Below are 18,335 nucleotides of genomic sequence, written 5' to 3'. Positions count from 1 at the left end.
TAAGTGGAATAATAAAATATGTGACCTTTTGTGTCTAGCTTCTTTCACTTAGCATAACATTCTTGAGGTTCATCCAGGTTGTAGCATGTATCTGTACTTAATTCCTTTTTATGGCTGAATGGTATTCCATTGTGTGTGTGTGTGTGTGTGTGTGCGTGCGCATGCGTGTGTATGTACATATAAATATATATACAGTTTGTTTATCCATTCATCCATTGATGAACGTTTGAATTGTTTCCACAATAATGGAATATATCTAGGAGTGGAATTTCTGGGTCAGTAATTCTATGTTAATTTTTTTGAGGAACCATCAAATTGTTTTCCACAATGGCTGAACCATTTTATATTCCTTTTTTTATTTTAAAGATTTTATTTATTTATTCATGAGAGACATAGAGAGAGAGAGGCAGAGGGAGAAGCAGGCCCCACGCAGGGAGCCCGACGCGGGACTCGATCCCGGGACTCCAGGATTGCGCCCTGGACTGAAGGCGGCGCTAAACCTCTGAGCCACCGGGGCTGCCCCCATTTTATATTCCTATCATCAATGTATGAAGGTTCTAATTTCTCTACATCCTCATGAAGGTTCCAATTTCTCCACATCCTCACCAACACTTATTACTTCGTTCTGTTGTTTTTTTTTTAATAGCCACTCTAGTGGATATGATTTTGGTAATTTTGATTTGCATTTCCCTAATGACTAGGAAGTTTGAGCATCTTTTCATGTACTTGCTGGCCATTTGTATATCTTCTTTGGAGAAGCATCCTTTGCCCATTTTTTTGACTTGGTCATCTTTTTGATATTGGACTATATGAGTTATTTATATATTATGGATGCTAAACACTTATCAAATGTATGATTTGCAAATATTTTCTCCCATTCTATAGCTTATCTTTTCATACCTTCATAATGTCCTTTGATGCAGAAAAAATTTTAATTTTGATGAAGTCCTATTAGAAAAAAAATTTGTTGCCTATGTTTTTGGTTTCACATCTAAGAATCCATTGCCACATCCAAGGTCACAAAGATTGCCCCCTTGTTTTCTCCTAAGTTTTTATGGCTTTCAGCTTTTGCATTTATGAAGTTGATCCATTTTGAGTTACTTTTTTGTAGATGGTATGATATGGAGATTCAACTTCATTCTTTTGCATGCAGTTATCCAGTTGTCCAAGCACTATTTGTTGAAGAGACTATTCTTTCCTCAATGAGTGGTCTTGGCATTCTTACTGAAAATCAGTTAACCATGGATATATGAGAGGCAGACACTCTTAACTGAGAACTTTGGCAAATAACTTAATTTGGAGCTTTTACTTTCTCACCTATAAGACAGGAAAGACAATCTCTTTCAGAGTTTTCAGGATAAAATGAGATCACATATGGAGAGTGTCAGCCATAACCCACCTGGCACATAGTAGGTTCCCTAGTGAATGTTAATTCTTCTCTTGCTGCAAGAAACAGAGGCAAAGTAAGCAGTGTAGCATTCATCACCTCTATTCCTTCTCCTTTTTTCATATATCCAGGACACAAGAGACCCTTAGATACACAGAAATGTCTATTTTTGCCTCAATCATTTGCTGAGTATATGCTTACAGCCCTGGACCAAGAGTGAGGGAGGTCATGATAGCTTAAAGAAGTGCTTAGCTTGGGGCAGCCCCGGTGGCTCAGCAGTTTAGCACCACCTTCAGCCCAGGGCATGATCCTGGAGACCGGGGATCAAGTTCCATGTCGGGCTCCCCATAGAGGAGCCTGCTTCTCCCTCTGCCTGTGTCTCTGCCTCTCTCTCTCTCTCTCTCTCTCTCTCTCTCTCTGCGCTCTGCGTCTGTCACAAATAAATAAATAAAATATTAAAAAAAAAGAGAAGTGCTTAGCTAGAAATGCAGTCAAGCAAATGAAGTAGTAGTCAGTCTCTAATAATTCAATCTGCATTCCATAAACATTTACCTAGTACCAACATTGTGCCAGAATGTGTTCTAGGTTCTGGAGTTACAAAGGCAAAAGGCTGCCCCTTCTCCCAGAGAGATCTCAGGCTGAAGGAAGAGACAGACTGTTAAATAGGTAATTATAAAATGGTATAAGTTATGAGATAGAATGAAGTAGATTGCTTGTAGGAATGTGCAGGAAGAAAATAATTCTAGCTAGAGGATTTCAAGAAGGCTTCTGGGAAAAAGTGACACCCAAGTTGGGTATCAAACAATTCATAAGAAGGACAAGCAAGAAAAATGTTAGCATAGGAAACATCATATACAAAACTATAAAGATACAAATATATGTTCTGGGTTCTAGGTGATGCAAAATATTCTAGGGTGCTTGGAACACAGGATAGGGCTGAGTGGTGGAGTGAAAAAATTGTTTGACTTCACTTAGGTGGCTGTTGGGATCTATTAATGATCACTATCTTCACCAGGGAAGTGACATGGTCAAATCTATGTTTTAGAGCCTGAAAGAGAAACCTGTATGGAAAATGGATGATAGGGAAGAGGATAAGTCTAGAGGCAAGAAGAAGAATTGGGAAGAAATGTAGTGGGGTGTTAGGTGGATTCATGGTGAATCCAATATGGGAATGTGGGAGAGAAGGGACCTAGGATGCCTCAGACTTCTGACATGGAGGATTTGGCCATGGGGTCTGCTAGGTAGATAAAGGAATGAGGAGCTAAGTCGGAAAAGAAAACATGTTTGCTTTTGCAGATGGCTCCAGATGGAGATATCCAAGTAGACAGGCTGTATGTGGGAGTAGGAGGGCAAAAGCAAGTTTGAGCTGGAACACTGGTTAGTATTAAAAACACACATTATTGTCTGGCCTGCTAAAGGGAGAAGTGGGTTTTACTTGTTTTGCTGTGCTTTGTTCTTGACAATTAAAATATTAATGAGTTTCATTTTCATACCAAAACTACACAGAAAAAAAAATACAGCTCATAGTCCTACTGCTCAAGTAACCCCTACTGAAAGAGAGGAAGGATAATACATATTCTTAGAAAAGGCAAACAGTTCAGAAAAGTAAAAAATGAAAAAGTACCCCACAGTCCCTTAACCACTGTTAACATTTCCTTACATTTCTCTCTAAAGAAAAAAAAACTGCATGCACCCACTGGATTTTGTATATCCCCAAAGGGGTCCTGCAATATACAAGTGTTTAAGAGGTCTATTTAATGAGATTAACCTTCGCATTGCTTTGTCAGGCTTTACAAACTCCTCTGTCCTGGTGGGGTGGAGCTGTGAGCTCAATGGGGGAAGGCCAGGATCTCCATTTCCTTAGCTCAGGTGTGGGGGCTGGCTCAGGGGAGGTGCCCAGTAAAGAATAAGTGAATGAGCCATTGCTGCATCTTGGAAATTTGGAGAGCCTCTGCCTGCAGTTACAGTTGATTAAGTGACTTATTCAGTAAGTGTTTCCAGAGTCCCAAGCGTGCAGTGCTGTGTGTGTGTGTGTGTGTGTGTGTTGAAGGGGGGAGGGGAGGGGAGGATTCAACTCCAGGGCTCACTGAAGGGTAGAACTGGAAAGGCCAGCCATCTTCTTCCAACTGTCTTGCTTTTTGAGGTGGAAACTGAGGTTCAAAGTGAGATTATGATTTGCTAAAGCCACATGGCTTGTTGGCAGCAGAGCCAGCCCTAGAACTTCAGCCCTAGCAGTGTGTTGGAGGGCTTGGTGAGCTACCCTTGCTCCTCTCTACCTCTTCTCCTCCTACCATAAAAGTAGCAACAAGTCTCCACTCCAAATCCCCAGACACACGCAAGACTTTGAGCTGCCCTATGCAGCCCTTGGCCTTTGACCTGTGTGTAATGGGCAGGTTGGATGACATCCTCTGTCTATTAGAGGCAGCTGGCTGATATAGAAGTGAGAGCACCAGACTGGGACTTAGGAAGCCGGGATGCCGGTGCCAGCTCGGCCACACCCACCATATTGCTGTGGGCCAGTCACATCCTCTCTCCTTTGAATGTAGGGGTGGGTGCGACGAAGTCTCCAAGGACCTTCTTACCATTATTGGTCTCTAATTGCGAATGCTATGTGTAACCAATAATAGGAAATCAGATTTTAGAACTTTATGACTCTAAAAGCCTGGTTTCCCAAGATTCTAGGGATGCTGCTTGAGGTCTCTTACTCTTTGCAGAATGTCTATTGTGAGACCTGACCTATTGTGTCATAGGGACAGGCTGCATATACATTTTTCAACTTGAGGCCAAGGGCAAAGAGACCAGACCCCCTACCTTCAGAGTGTGTGAAGCCAGATAGGTCCCTTGGGGTGGCCTGAGTCACCAGCAAACAGTGTCCTGGGGGTGGGCTGAGATGAATACAGGTTACCTTGGGGGTCTCCTAGAACCCTTCCAGTAGCCCTGGTGGATAGTCCTGCCCAGGTGAATAACTCTGCTTTTTACAGAAGGAAACAAGCTCAGAGAAGGGACCTGAGCCACTGCAGCTAAACACCCTCAGACTGTTCTTTGGGTGGTGGTCTTTCGACACATTGGACAGGGCTTGGAGAGACACGGCTGGCTGTGAGGGAAGCCCAGAACACAGGGGAATCGGGTTCCAGGCCCCGAAGGAATTTAGAGGAATGGGTCTCAATCCCCAAGGCTCATTAAGATCTCCTGGGAGCCCCCTAACAATCTAGGCACTGGGGCCCTGCCCCCAGACAGATTCACAGATTTGATTAGAATATTTTCTAGTTGAGACCTGGCGTTTGCTGTTGTCCCTTTTTTTTTAAATTAACATTTTCAATTTTTTCAATTTTTTTAAAAAAGTCAGTTCTAGGGATCCCTGGGTGGCGCAGCGTTTTAGCGCCTGCCTTTGGCCCAGGGCGCGATCCTGGAGACCCGGGATCGAGTCCCACGTCGGGCTCCCGGTGCATGGAGCCTGCTTCTCCCTCTGCCTGTGTCTCTGCCTCTCTCTCTCTCTCTCTCTCTCTCTCTCTCTCTGACTATCATTTAAAAAAAAACAAAGTCAGTTCTACATCCAAGATGGGTTTGGAACTCACGACCTTGAGATGACGAGATGCATGCTCTACTGGCTGTGCCAGCCAGGTGCCCCTGTTTTTGTTTTTCTTTCAACTTTGGAGTTGGGCACCCTCCAGCCTGGGCTCTACAGCGAAAAACACCGCAGAAACCAAAACGCCTAAGAAAAGAGGCCCGACATCCCCGGTTCTCGTCCCAACGCTGCCGCTGACTGGCGGGGCAATGCGTGCAAGGTCTCGAGCGAGCCGCGTGGACTCTGCGGCCCGACTTCTAAAGCACTTTCACAAGCGTTACCTCCGCGTGCAGGTTCCGCCGGTCCCGCGTGACGACGAGAAAACTGACCGCGGGGAAGGCAAGGGTCCGGCCTCGGCCGCGGGGACGGGCGGGGACACAGCCTGGCTCTCCCGGCGCCCCGCGCGCTCCGCCGCCCGGCCAGCCCAGCTCCGCCGACGCGGCCCTGCCTCTCGGCCCGCGGCGCCGCCCTGCCCGGCCGGGCGGCCGGAGGGCAGCGGGCAGCGCAGGGCCCCGGCGGCCGCCGCCTGTCAAACCCTCCGCCCGGCCCCGCTCGCCGCCCTGCCCAGGCCCCCGGGCAACGGAGGCCCCGCCCTCGCGCCGCGATTGGCCTCCGCGCGGCGGCCGCGGCGAGCCAGTGGCCGGAGTGGCTGTCGGGCAGCCCGGGGCCCCGCCCCCGCCCCGCCCCGCCCCCGCCCCCGCCCGGGGATGCCGCCCCTCTGGACGCGGCGGCAGCGGCGGCTGCGGGGGCTGCGGCGCCAGTGGAGGCGCGCCGAGCCGTGCGCCCCGCGAGCTGCAGCCGCAGCGGCGAGGTGAGAGGGGGCGCGGCCCGTGACCCGGGGAGGGCGGGCGCCAGGGCCCGCGATCTGAGCCTAGGGTCCCCGGGACGTTGGGGTCCCGGCAGCTTTGGAACGGCGCGGGCGGGGAGCGCAGCGAGGAGAGGAGAGGAGGGTTTGGGGGCCCCCGGGCCCTTGTTGCAGGAGGGATGTCGGCAGGGCCCAGACGCTGTGGACGGGGCCCCAGCGCGCGTGTGCGCCGAGTGTGAGCCAGTGGGGCCGCCAGTGTTGCCCAGCGTCGGGCGGGTGAATGCGAGGAGCGGTACGTGTGGCACACAGTGTCCCCGGTGTGCCTTCGCGGGGGCGGGTGGTATGCGGGGGAGCCGGCGTCCAGGGGCGTTACCGACTCTCCGCGGGTTTGCGCGTGCGATGGGTTCGTTTTCTCTGCTGCGCGTGGGAGTGTGCGTGTCTCTGTGTGCTCGTGATGGGTTCGTGTCGCGGGAGTGAGCGCCCGTCATCGGACCCCCCCTCCCGGCCTCGGCGGTGGTGGGTAAGTGTGGGAAGGGCTGCGCCCCGGACCCGGACCGGTGGGTGCGCAGCCCCTAGTCCCTGCGCGCAGCCGGGTCCCCGAAGCGCCCAGGGAGGCGCGCGGCCCCGGACCCACCTGGAGTGGTCTCCGCGGCGCCGCCGGAGCCCGGCCCTGGGAATCCGCGTTGCCGCCCGCGCCGGGTCTCACGGGGTGACCCCGCTCAGGCGCTCTCCCTCCTGCAGGCCTCAGTCTCCCCATTTCTTTGGGGACGGCTGGAATCGGTGGCCGCGGACTTGAGCGGGAGGGTGCGCGGGCTTCCCCGAATGCGCTGCGGCGGCGGGTGGCCGGGGGCCCTGGACACATCAGAGAGGGGAGCGTGAGCCCCTTCTGGGCCAGGAAGGGGCTTTTGCGCGATCAGGTGGGTTTGTCGGGTCAAGGGAAGTGTGGTGGAGCTGACCCATTTTAGAGACGGGGAGTACGTCGAGGGGTGGTGGTGACCGGCCCCAACCTCCCCCGGGACTCGGGACTCGGGACTCGAGGGGGCCGTTCGCTCTTTCTGACGCGCGCCTGCTGTCTTCCCTCCGCAGGAGCCCGGCTCTACCCCCCAGCGGCGCGCCCTGCGCTGGCGCCATGCACTGCGAGGTGGCGGAGGCGCACTCAGACAAGAGGCCCAAGGAGGCCCTCGGCGCCCCGGGTCCAGGCCGCGGGCCCGCGGGCCTCGGCGGCACGCACATGGCCTTCAGGGTCGCTGTGAGCGGCGGCGGCTGCGTGGACGGGGGCCCGCGTGACCTGCTGCCCCGGCCGCCCGCGCCGCTGCCCTGCGCCCACGACCTCCTCCGCCCACGGAGCCCCCGAGACTACGGTCCGTCCAAGGCCGCCGCCGCCGCCGCCGCCGCCGCGGGGAAGGGTAAGTCCGGTCCCGCCGACGTGCCGGGCTGGCCTGGCGGGGCGTGGAGAAAGCCGGGCTGCCAGGCCTGAGCACCGCACTCCTTTGCGGGAATTCTCGGGAGAACTGGGTGGAGCTTTCTCTCGTGTTCATCACTTTCTCTCTCGGTGTTTGGGACTCGGTTGTCATTATCAAATGATGCCCGTTTAGGAAGCATCTAATCTAAACTCAGTAAGCCTATTTCGGAGGACCAATGTGTATAGCGAGTCCAGCTTACGCGATTTTGCTTCTGTGAATTTCTGGTAAGAGTTGTGCAAAACTTACAGAATCTTGTGAACTAGGGCGAATAGCGACTCGAATACCTCCGAACTGGCCACAGGCATATTTGGAAGTATTCTGATCATGCTAAAGAGCAAAAACCAGAGGCCTTCAGCAAGACCTCTCCCCTCTCGGAATCTCAGTTTCCCCAGCTGTCAAGTGAGGAATTAATTTTGTCAGATGATTTCTGGAGTCCTGATGGAAAATTTTCTGAATCTGTGATCCAGCCTGAGTCAGTATCTTGACTTTTAAAAAAAATGGCTTTTTCGAATTTGAAGCTTCAGAAGCATAGTATTTGATCAGATATTCCTTTGCAGTACCCATCCTCTACTCAGTGACGCTGGTGGGTGTAAGGTGCAGGCTGCAGTAGGGTTTATGGGCTCAAAGTCAGTGATGATGCGGGCATTCTCATGAACCTGTTCTCTCATCGCAGTTAATTATTATTGAGCCGTTATTTAGAAGTTTCATGCTGACAGATAATTAACTAGAAATTAGGGAAATTGTTAAGATGCAGTGTTGTCCTGCCATCCCTCCCCCCCCCCCAACCTTTTTTCTCTCCCTGGGAGAAACCAAGGCTTGGGATTTCATTATTTCGGCTTTTAGGACCTCTTGGTTCTATTTCTAGGTGATTCTCAAGACAGAAAGTTTCTTTTGGCTCTATAGACATCACTCCTTTAGCATTAGCCCCAGCAACTTAGAAAACGTAGAGTGTTTGGGTTTTAGAGATGAGAGCTTCTTCTGGGTGGAGAATAACCAACTTCCCAGTTCAGGCACTGGTAAAATGAAATGAAAGGAAACAGTGTTTTTCTCTTTAATGAAAACACCTGACTTTGTAGGAGAGTGCTATTTTCTTGTCTCATGTTCAATGTCAGCCTCTACTCCAACAGAGAGGGACTCTGTTGGAAAGGTAGACACAAAACAGTGGTTTTAGGGTATTATTACTAGGATACGCATATGAGGTTTTCTTTACTGGGGAGAGAGGAGTGGTGCGCAGCAAGACATGAGTAATATCTGCTGCCCTGAGCTTCTTGGCTTGCCCTGCTCCACATATAATCCTCCCTTAAACAGATACCCTCATACAACGTTTTAGGTTTTAAAAAAAAATCATAGCTGTCCCTGAAGATCGATTTCTCTGCAGACCTGGTGAATGGCTCTCCTAAACATATCTTTGTTTGGAGCCGTGGTTAGAGACCTCTCATCTGGGTGCTTTGCATATGATCTTCCTATTTCCATTCTCCTAAGCCCCAATTATCTTTATTCATACTCCTCTTCCCGCACCAGTGTCTAATATATGAAATGTTTAACTCAAGATTGTATTTGGGAAAGACAAAGAAGGGTAGAAAGGGATGGGAGGAACAGCCTCTTTCTTTGTACCCTAACATGGTTGTTCTGGTTAAGCATTTGTAAGAGGTTGCCTTTTTTTTTTTTTAAGATTTTATTTATTTATTCATGAGAGACACACACAGAGAGAGGCAGAGACACAGGCAGAAGGAGAATCAGGCTCCCTCTGGGGAGCCTGATGCGGGACTTGATCCCAGGATCCAGGATCATGACCTGAGCCAAAGGTAGATGCTCAACCACTGAGCCACCCAGATGTTCCTTCTTTTTTTAAATTAAATTAAATTATTTATTGATGAGAGACACACAGAGAGAGGGGCAGAGACCTAGGGAGAGGGAGAAGCAGGCTCCTCACAGGGAGCCTGATGCGGGACTCAGATCCCGGGACTCGAGGATCATACCCTGGGCCAAAGGCAGGCGCTCAACCACTGAGCCACCCAGGCATCCCCCAGATGCCCCTTCTAAACTGTTTTCTATATAGTCGCCCTCCTGGCTGGTGGGGTAGAATTTATCACACTCCTGTGAAAGATAAGGAAATTGAGGCCTGAGAGAAGAGAAGGTATCTCTTATTATAAAAGGCCGCCCCCTGATCTGGGTGGGTGTTCTCTGGCCAGCCTTTGCTCACTGACTTGGGCTTGAAGAAATTGCCAACCTGGTCTCTCTCCTCAGCAAAGTCTTCCTCACAGGCCAGCCCCTCAGTGGCCGGAGATGAAACCAGCTTCCCCACAGAGCTTCGGCAGTCTTCTTAAAAATGCCATGAGGAAGCTTCGGCACCTCTTACTACCCCTGCTCCCACCCAGATATTCCCTGGACCACGTAACCCTCTTGAATGTTTGGTGTCTAGCTCCAGATCTTAGGTTTATTGGAAACACACTCAAATACCTATTGAAAAATATTTATTGACTCTGCCCTGTCGCCTATGATCTGTGCGAGCTCCGGGGAACTCGCTCACTGCCTGAGCCTTTGCCACCCCACCCATTTGTAAACTTACCGTGAGACCGACTTTGAAAGACTGGGGAGAGCTTTAGTGCAAGGGCCACCTCAGGGCCTGCTTATTGTGGGGTTACTCTTGTGATGCCTTTACGGTTCTCCAGCGTCTGGCTTTTCATTTGCATGAGAGGTAATGATGCCTTCCTCCCAGGGTGAATCAAACAATGGCTGTGAGAATGCTTTATAAACTAAAAAGGTAGGAGGGGTCACTTTTATTAATTCATGCCAAGCTAGGGTAAGTGATACTTGAGATAAAGGGGGCAGGGAAAAGAGGGAGAAAGGTTTGATTTTTAAAATGTTGAAGGTGAAGCGCATTCACTGGTGCGCTGGCCAGGGGAAGCTGAGAGGAGCCAAGCTTCAGGTCTTTTGTGGCCACGGGGTGCCCGGGAGAGAGAAGACAGTATTGCTTGATCTGGGGTCGGGTTTCAGATGATTTGCCTTCTGCTTCAGATAGACCCTAAGCCGAGAAAGGAAGCGAGTCCTTGAGTCTCACGGCTTCTCCATAAATGCTGGGGTTGTCTGTATTTCCAGATCTGGAGTCAGGAGGCACTGGGGATGGTACGACGTCATGGACTAACATTGTCATCATTTACAATAAGAATCACGATCTGTTTATGGCAGAGTCCCGTTTATCCAGATTCCAAGCAGCTGGAAAGGCCAAATTACCAGATGCTGCATTTTTCTTTCTTATTATTAAACACCCAACACTGTGCGTTTGGAAGTTCCTGACAAGGAAAGAAGGTAAACATCTGGGCTCTATGCAGGCAGACAGCTTTGTGGCGATGGCCTGATGACGCTCGTGCCCCGTGCACAGTGCTTTACAGTTTTCAGCGTGTGTTCCCACACATTCTCTCATCTGCTCTCAAGCCAGCTGTGCTCTGCCTACCTTGTGGGCTGCTCAGAGGGAACAGATGTAAAGTGCTTTGCAGTCTTGAGAGTGCTGGGCAGATCCTGGCTATTATTGCTGTGGTTCCCATTTTATAGATGAAGATGTTGAGGTTCAAGGATGTGCTCAAAGCTACAAGCAAAAAGCGATAGTTTGTAAGCCTTCGGTTCCAAATATTTGAGTCTGGTTCTACAGCTTGTACCTTCTACATGTGTGTGTTGGCGACCAAGAGCTGGCGTACGGAATGGCCTCCTGAATGTTCCCAGAGAACTTAAAATATTTTATTTTTTGCTTTTGGTATTTCTTCTGTCTTGACTTTTTGGAAGAGGTACCTGTGCCATAGTTAGAAAACGTCTTAGTTTACCATTTGTCCAGAGTTGCTGTTTCCAGACTAAACCAGAGAGTGAGCTCACTATTTAATTTACAGTGACTCTCTGGGCCCTTCACACCATGTCCTGAGACTGGACACGTCCTAGCAAAAAAAAAAAAAAAAAAAAAAGGCTGACGATCATGACACACGTGGACACTGTCATTGGTAAACAGACATCATGACATGGCCATAAAGTAGTCAATCTTCTAACTTAAAAAAATAGTTCATCTATATATATATTTTTTTAATTTTATTTTTTTTTCCTTGAAAAAGGAAATCAAAATGCTGTTGTAGTTTGTGTGTATGGGCATTAGGGGCTGGCGATAGTGGAGAGTAAACAACGATGGTCACCGTGATGTCCAGGGGAGGCCTAGGAGGGGCTAGCGCATCCCTAATAGAAAGGTATGAGTTATTTTGAAAGCATTTACCCCCTCCGGCTCTGGTGGGCAATTTGCTTGCATTTCATCCATTTTAAAGTGCTGGTCCTGCGATCCGGAAATAATCAGATCCAAATTTTTTCGGTGCTTGAGGTTTCAAAAAAGGGGGAGAAAAACCTGCTGGCCAAATGTCAGGCTCAGTGAGACAAAGAGAAACATGTATGTGTGTGGGTACACAAATACGATAGGAACATGTTGCGTCTACAGTCGTAAGAGTTATGTATCCGACAAATCTTTTATAGACATGTAGCGGAAATATAATTCTCAAAGATTCCCCAAGAATCCTGTGCGGCTAGAATTTCTCTTCCCTTCCTGCCTCCCATGCTCTCCAGAAGCTGCTAGGACTTGGCTTACAAATGGAAAGGAGACCATCACGTTAGATCGTAACTTAATTTAGGCCTGGTTGTTTCTGAGCAGTTTACCTGTCCTGCTCCCCTGGGCTGAGGTCTCAGGACCCTTTTAGCTGTGGCATCATATTGGTAGGCTGTGTTGCTCCATCTGTGATTTAAAAACATAAGTTTCTTTATATGCGGTGGTTTTCCTTCACACTTCTGAGAATAAAAAAACGCACCCCGTCTTTGACTTATTCATCTCCTTGCGTTACATTTGCGTGAGAAGCTAAATGGGCCAGCACACTTATTTTTACAGTGCGTTAAAATCTCATTACAGGCATAAGTGCACAATGAATCATTTAAAAAAATATATTCTTATGTTCTTTGTTCTGAATGTTGCATAATTATCATCATTTTCTTCGGTTTTATTTTGTGGAGTTTGGCCAGCATCCTAGAAAAAGGGGAGAAACTCAAGTTTTCAATCCTTTTTTGGGTAGGATTAGGAAAAAAAAAACACAACAAACAAATAAATACCAACTTTATTTGTCAGTTGACCAGTGATTATTGCTAATTGTGGCTTTTGCATAGAGAGGGTAATTTCCCTTCCTTCCCTCAATTTTCTTGGAAAAGAATTCCCTTTTTTGAAGCCGATGATGGTGGTATTTCAACCACCTCACGAGATATATTATATTCGATATATATATATATATATATATATATATAGTTATATTTGAAGTTAAATTAGGTGGTTTGCAAATTTATTTTGCTAATACAGATTTTAGTTGCAATTAGTTGGGACCTAGAGAGTTGTGTTGTTTCTTTTGGTGTAGGGGGTGGTTTATTTTTGTGCTTAAAGAAACAAAGACATTCGTTTCAAGGGGGAGAAGAAATGAAACAAACTTTTGCAATGGGCTTTGAAAAATTCAACTGCATTATGCAGAAAGCACAGCTGTAATACCAGGGCCAGGAAAAAAAGAGCAAACTCCTGAAATATTTGTGCCGCTCGCCTTCACTGTGCTAATGATTCTAGCAGTTTAAAAACGGACTTCTTGTTTATCAACAGTGGCTGCCCGAATTAATAGTTTACAATGAAAAAAAAAATGCTTTCAGCTTTGGAAGCAAAGTCCTGGACCGGACGGATAGCTGAGTGAGAAAGGAAAGCAGAAAAGGGGGAGGGTGGTTGTAGCTGTTTTGGTCTCCCTAGGCCTTATTTATAAGAAACTGAAAGGAAACAGACCTGGGATGAGGTGGGGGTGGGGAGAGTACAACCCTAACCCAGTGGTCTTAGAGTTTAAAATCACTGAAAGCATCTGTTTTCTTCTTTTCCCCATCTTCCCCTAAACTCCAAAGGGTTATTCCTTCAGAGGGTTTCCGGCGGATCGAGGCGGATTGTGTTAGCATTACGAGCTGTGTTTTTAAAGTCAGCATTTGAGTCAGATGCACTGAGGAGACCTTCAGTCCGCTAACTGAATAATGCATTTCCTGTATGGCCTGAATTTATTTGGTGGTTATGGTTGGGCCTGTCTGGAGCAAACACACGCACCATTGTGCAGCCTCGATGCATGCGGGCCGCGCTTTTGGCTTTGAGTCTCTGTTTCCCCATCTGTAAAATGGGAAGCAGTTGGACAGGATGTTCCACAGCCTCCTCCAGCTCTGATGCTCCAGGATTCTACATGGGCTGGAGTGGGAAGGTTCAGGAAGGATTGAGGGTGTGGGACGAAGCCACCTTTGTCTCAGACTCAACTTCTCCTTTGAACTCTTGACTCCTGAGGCTGACCACAGAAGGGAACAGAAGAGGGGGTGGGGGGTCAAGGAACCTTTACCGAGCACCTCTTCTGTGCCAGGCTGGGTACTGTAGCTGTGATTGCATTTAATGGTGCCCAGTAACCCTGGGAGAAAAGGAGGCATTATTCTAGTTTCCCAGATGGGGCAGCTGAGGCTTGGAAAGTTAAAGTGACTTGCCCCAGTCATAAGCTCACTATTTAATTCGCAGTTACTTGCTGGACAGGTAGTAAGTAGTAAAATGTGAGATTTGAACACAGCTCTGTGTAACTGCAAAGCCAGGACTTTCCTCCTAAAGTACAGCGCTCTCAAGGACAAGCTTTAAAACCCAGGCGGTAACAAGGAGTTGCCGTGACTGTAGAGCGTGCCCCCAGCCCCAGGGGAAGGTAGCAGGAGGCCACAAGCTGGTCCAGACCCCTGGAATCTCTACTAACAGGCCGAGGTGTGACTTTATGGGAAGACCGTCTGCATCTGTCCAGCCCTCTGCTGTAGAAACAGGGAAAAGACGGTGGTTGCCAGTTGTGACATGGGGTCCTCAGGCAGGGACTCTCCGAGGCTGTGGAGGGACCCTCTAGATGCTGTTCCTTCCCAGAAGCCACGGCGCACACACATGCACCCCTGGTTATTGTGGGTTCTAGTCCTGTTTTGAGCCTTTCACACGGTTTGGGGAGACTCATTGCCCGGGCCCTGGCTGCAGTCTCCCTTCCAGGGCTTCTGAAGACATCTTTTGATGTTTGAAGAGACTTCCTCATAAGCCCCACCACACCTAGTAGTAGAATGCATGCTTCGTGGGGCATGATGGCTTAAGATGTATTAAACAATTCTTACTCAGTGGTAGGATGGAGAAAGGCTTTGGAGAAAGAGCAGCCCAGGAATCAGAGTAAACTTGAGAGTTTGATTATGGGAAATGCACTGTTGGCGATGTGGCCCAGCCTCTTCCTACTTGTGTCTTTTTAAAACTAGATTACTCTTTTAGATGTTGCTGCCTTTTTTTTCTTTTTTTCTTTTTTTTAAATAACAGGTTTGATGGAAAATAAAGCTTTAGCAAGAAACCAGGGAGAATTATAAACCTGACTTTAAAAATACAGATCCCATTTGCTGTTTTAAGCTCTCTGGAGGGCTGGAGATTGGGTTTGTTTTGGAACGTTGCTGGACTATATGAATTACTTCTCTGAGGCTTGGGTATTTAATACCTAGTAGAAGTTTGTATAAGAGCTGATGATGTATTTTGCCGACTTTCCAACCCTGTAAATAAATTACATGTGCCGGCAGAGGCTGCCAGGATCCACTGTGTCAATTGAAGCTTAATTTTTATCCCAAACCACTTAATACTTTTGTCCTAGCGAGTAGAGAAAGTTACCGGGACTCGTCCAGCAGCAGGCCCATTCCAAGACAGACGGCTTCGCAAGACCGTGAATAGGCCTCCGTGGATCCATGGATCGTGACACGGTTTTTCGGTGATTAAGTAGCTTCAACGCTCTTAAGCCCAACCCTCCAGGCAGAGGATGATAGTATAATTTTAAGTGTATCGTAAAAATGAAACTCAATCGCTTCCACTCCCCAAACCTGCCTCCCCTCCTCTTCTCTCTGGAGAAAACGGCCGTAATTATGTGTTTAATCTCAAGACCGCCTGTGCATTTTATCTTATTTGAGTGCAAAGCCCAGGTAATAACGTTGGCATTTCCAGCGCGAAACAAAATAGGGTTTCTAATTTGGAGACACTATTAAATATTTCATGCTTCAACCAAACTCAATTCTTTTTTTTTCCTATAATAAGTTTAAATATTAATTCTCTGGAATGTCAGATGCCTAAAGCTAGGCATTTAGTGATCTGCAGTTTCAAGTATCTCGAGGAAGGTTTATGAAACAGGATATTTCACTGGGAGGGATGAGTTGTGTTTCAGAGATATCTGAATTCAAGGCAGCGTCTTCAGATTTACTTTTTAAAGGGAAAAGGTCGTAAAATAAGTTGCTTTATGTGCTGAAGGATTAAGTGGCTTAGGCTGAAATAACAGCAGGGACTTGACTGTTTTTCCTCCTTATATTTTAACAATGCTTTCTGGGGGAGGGGGTGGGTCAGTTTCCCGCCTGTTTGTCTCCTCCCCCATCATCCCCCCCCAACCCCCAGCAGCCAGATGGCTTTAATTCTAACCAAATCCCACGCGGAGGCCAAATGATTGATCAAACAGTCATTTGTACTTACGTAGCGCTCTTTGTGAGAATATCTCTGCATTGGAGCTTCTCGCCCGGGGTTGGCTCTTCTTCGGGTCTGTAGATGGTTGACTTCCAACAGACTGAGGGGCTCCGAGAGGCAGGGGTCCGGAGGTGGAGGTAGAGTAGAAATCCCAGACCTTGGCATCTAAGAACTCCTCGCCTCGAAACTTTGTTACTTCCCATCCCAGACAGCAGGGGTATCCCAAGTTTTCTGAATAAAAGGACAGAAATCTTTCTCCGGTCCACATGACAGCAGTTAGATTTTTAGTATGTGTTGATGGACGAGATGCCTAATGAGGTTATTAGTTTTAAGTACTCTTTTAGATTGATGTTTTATCATCCACTTACCCATCTGTAGAGACATCCTTTTAGTCTGGTCTTCGGTGCCTGTTTCAAAGGTCACCTCTGATACTACAGCTTGTCTTATAGATTGGCAACCGATTGGCCAGTGGGATAGATCTGAGGCCTCTGATGTGACGTTCAAGGCCTTCCCACCGGTCCAGCTCTATTTCTTGCTGAGGCCCTGCTTGTTCTCTAGCACTGTTGGACTTTTCCTTGCACAGCTTCAGACCTGGGATTTCTCTTTACTTGTCCTTCTAAACCATGACCTGCTTTTGATGCATCACCGTACCCTTGTTCCAGTACCAGGTCTGGTACAAAGGATGTATCCGAGAAACATAGGGTGCCAATGGAGGCTGTGGGCATGGAACTGGGTCATCGGGTTTGAATCCTAGTTCTGGGTACTGACTCGGGAAACTTGGGGGATGTTACCGAGCTCTCTGGGCCTTGGTGTCCATATATACAAAATGGGGATAACAGTAGCCATGCTCTCACAAGCCTATTATGAGGGTGAAATGAGTTAATATATGTACAAGTGCTTCAATATAGAGATTGATTGGCCCATGGTATAATGCTCAATAAATGTTGGGATTATTATTGTTATTGCTGTCATGTAAATGTTTGGTAAACAGAACCTCTTGGAAGGGCTTTCTTTCCCTTCCTTACCACCAGACTGACTCCTACTTACTCTTTAAGACCCAGTTTGAGTGCCACCTCCTCCTGAAAGCCTTCCCTTTCTCCCTAGGCTGGGTTTTGCTAGAGCTCTGGCACACGCAGCCCTAACCCTTCCTTGTGCTGTAGCACTGGTCACACTGTGGTGATTTTCTATTTACTCATGTGTTCTTGAGGACGGAGCAGAGTTTCATTATCCCTGCACAGCACAGGGTCTGGAAGGTTGGGAATGGAATCCAACCCAGTCTCTGCCCTCAAGGAACTTGTTGTCTATAAAGGAGGAGCCAAGTGGTATGTTCTTGTTTTTCCCACAAGGTTGAACACACAGTAGGCTCTCAGTGTATATGAGACTCTGATAAATGTGCAAGGAATTCCCAATGCACACACAGCCATGTTCCCTTTCCAGCACCTGCCTGGGGCTCTTCCTAACTTGGTCTGCCCCCAGCTTGCTAAGTGACCTTGGCACATCCTCTCACCTCTCTGGGCCTCGCTGTCCTCTCCTTTCCAGGAAGGGTTGGTTTCAGTGATCACAGGCCCTTATGGGTTGCAGACCTTTGGAGTTGCCAGACCACGGTCCAGGTAGAGGAGCTAGGGGCATGACAGCTGTCCCCAGAGTGGCCCAGGACTATAGGCACTTTCTGCTGCAAACCTTCCCTCCCTCCTAGGCAAAATTTCAGGCACTTTAAAGTGTGTTTCATTTTGTGGTTTAAAGAGCAGATATTGGTATTGTAACCCATCTGACCCAAATTTCTCTAAGATGAAGAAGAACCTCGGACCAGGTATTGGAACCTCGGACCAGGAGCTAGACAGTGGCTTTCTGCAGCCCTGAAAATTGATGTACATACCTTGGATCCCGCCTCCAGGTCAGGTTTAGACAGAGTCCCTGGGGGCATTGTACTGGCCTACTGGCTTCTCTCCAGGCACTGTTAGGATTTCAGTGCTGTAAACTGTAAAGCTCTGTGTAAATCATTACTGTTTTTTCAGTCCCCCCCCTTGAACAGATAAGAAGACTAAGGATCAGAGAGACCATGCTGTTACTTGTGCAAATGTGGTCACATGGTTTTTGGAATCAGAACTGGGTTCAGATCCCATACTGCACAACTTGCTGGACCTTGGGCAACTTCATTGAACCATGAACCTCATTTTTCCTCATTTGCCAAATGGAGAGAATTCTCATCTCATAGGGTTGATGTGGGAATGAAGAGGAGACCTCTGTAGAGCACCTAGCTCAGGGGTTAGCACACAGTAGGCGGGTAACAAGAATGAGCTCTTGTGGCTGGTCTTACTGAGTGCATAGCTGGGACAGGTCCCCTCCTCTGGCCTGACTTCATCTGATGCTCCTCTGTGGCACAGTACCCCATCCTGTTAGTCTGGTTCTTATTTTTCTTTTTTGGTGAAGTTAGAATAGTCAGGACTTTGGGGCCAGAGAGACTGAGATTCTGATCCAAGTGCTGGAGGACACAGATCTGATTGGACACAGAGGCATCTCCGCTTCATTTAGGGGCTGAGATGGGC

The 18,335-nt window shown here is 48.2% G+C and overlaps 1 protein-coding gene across 3 annotated transcripts in view; it reads left to right on the top strand.

Moving 5' to 3' along the window:
- Positions 1-5,703: 5,703 nt before the first annotated feature.
- Positions 5,704-18,335, top strand: part of GLIS1 (GLIS family zinc finger 1) — a 225,378-nt gene continuing 212,746 nt past the window's right edge. For 2 of the 3 annotated variants that reach the window (XM_055306963.1, XM_055306961.1), the window contains exons 1-2: positions 6,181-6,277; positions 6,844-7,163. In XM_055306963.1, the coding sequence (XP_055162938.1) occupies positions 6,887-7,163 (277 nt within the window). In that variant the 5' untranslated portion in view covers positions 6,181-6,277; positions 6,844-6,886. Of the gene's footprint in view, positions 5,764-6,180; positions 6,278-6,843; positions 7,164-18,335 lie in introns of those variants that run through there. The other variant, XM_055306962.1, reaches the window with a different exon arrangement.

This window comes from Nyctereutes procyonoides, unplaced genomic scaffold (genome assembly GCF_905146905.1).
Source record: "Nyctereutes procyonoides isolate TBG_1078 unplaced genomic scaffold, NYPRO_anot_genome, whole genome shotgun sequence".
Taxonomy (NCBI): Eukaryota; Metazoa; Chordata; class Mammalia; order Carnivora; family Canidae; genus Nyctereutes; species Nyctereutes procyonoides.
Note: the sequence above shows the minus strand (reverse complement) of the source record. Positions and strands in the feature narration are given on the sequence as shown.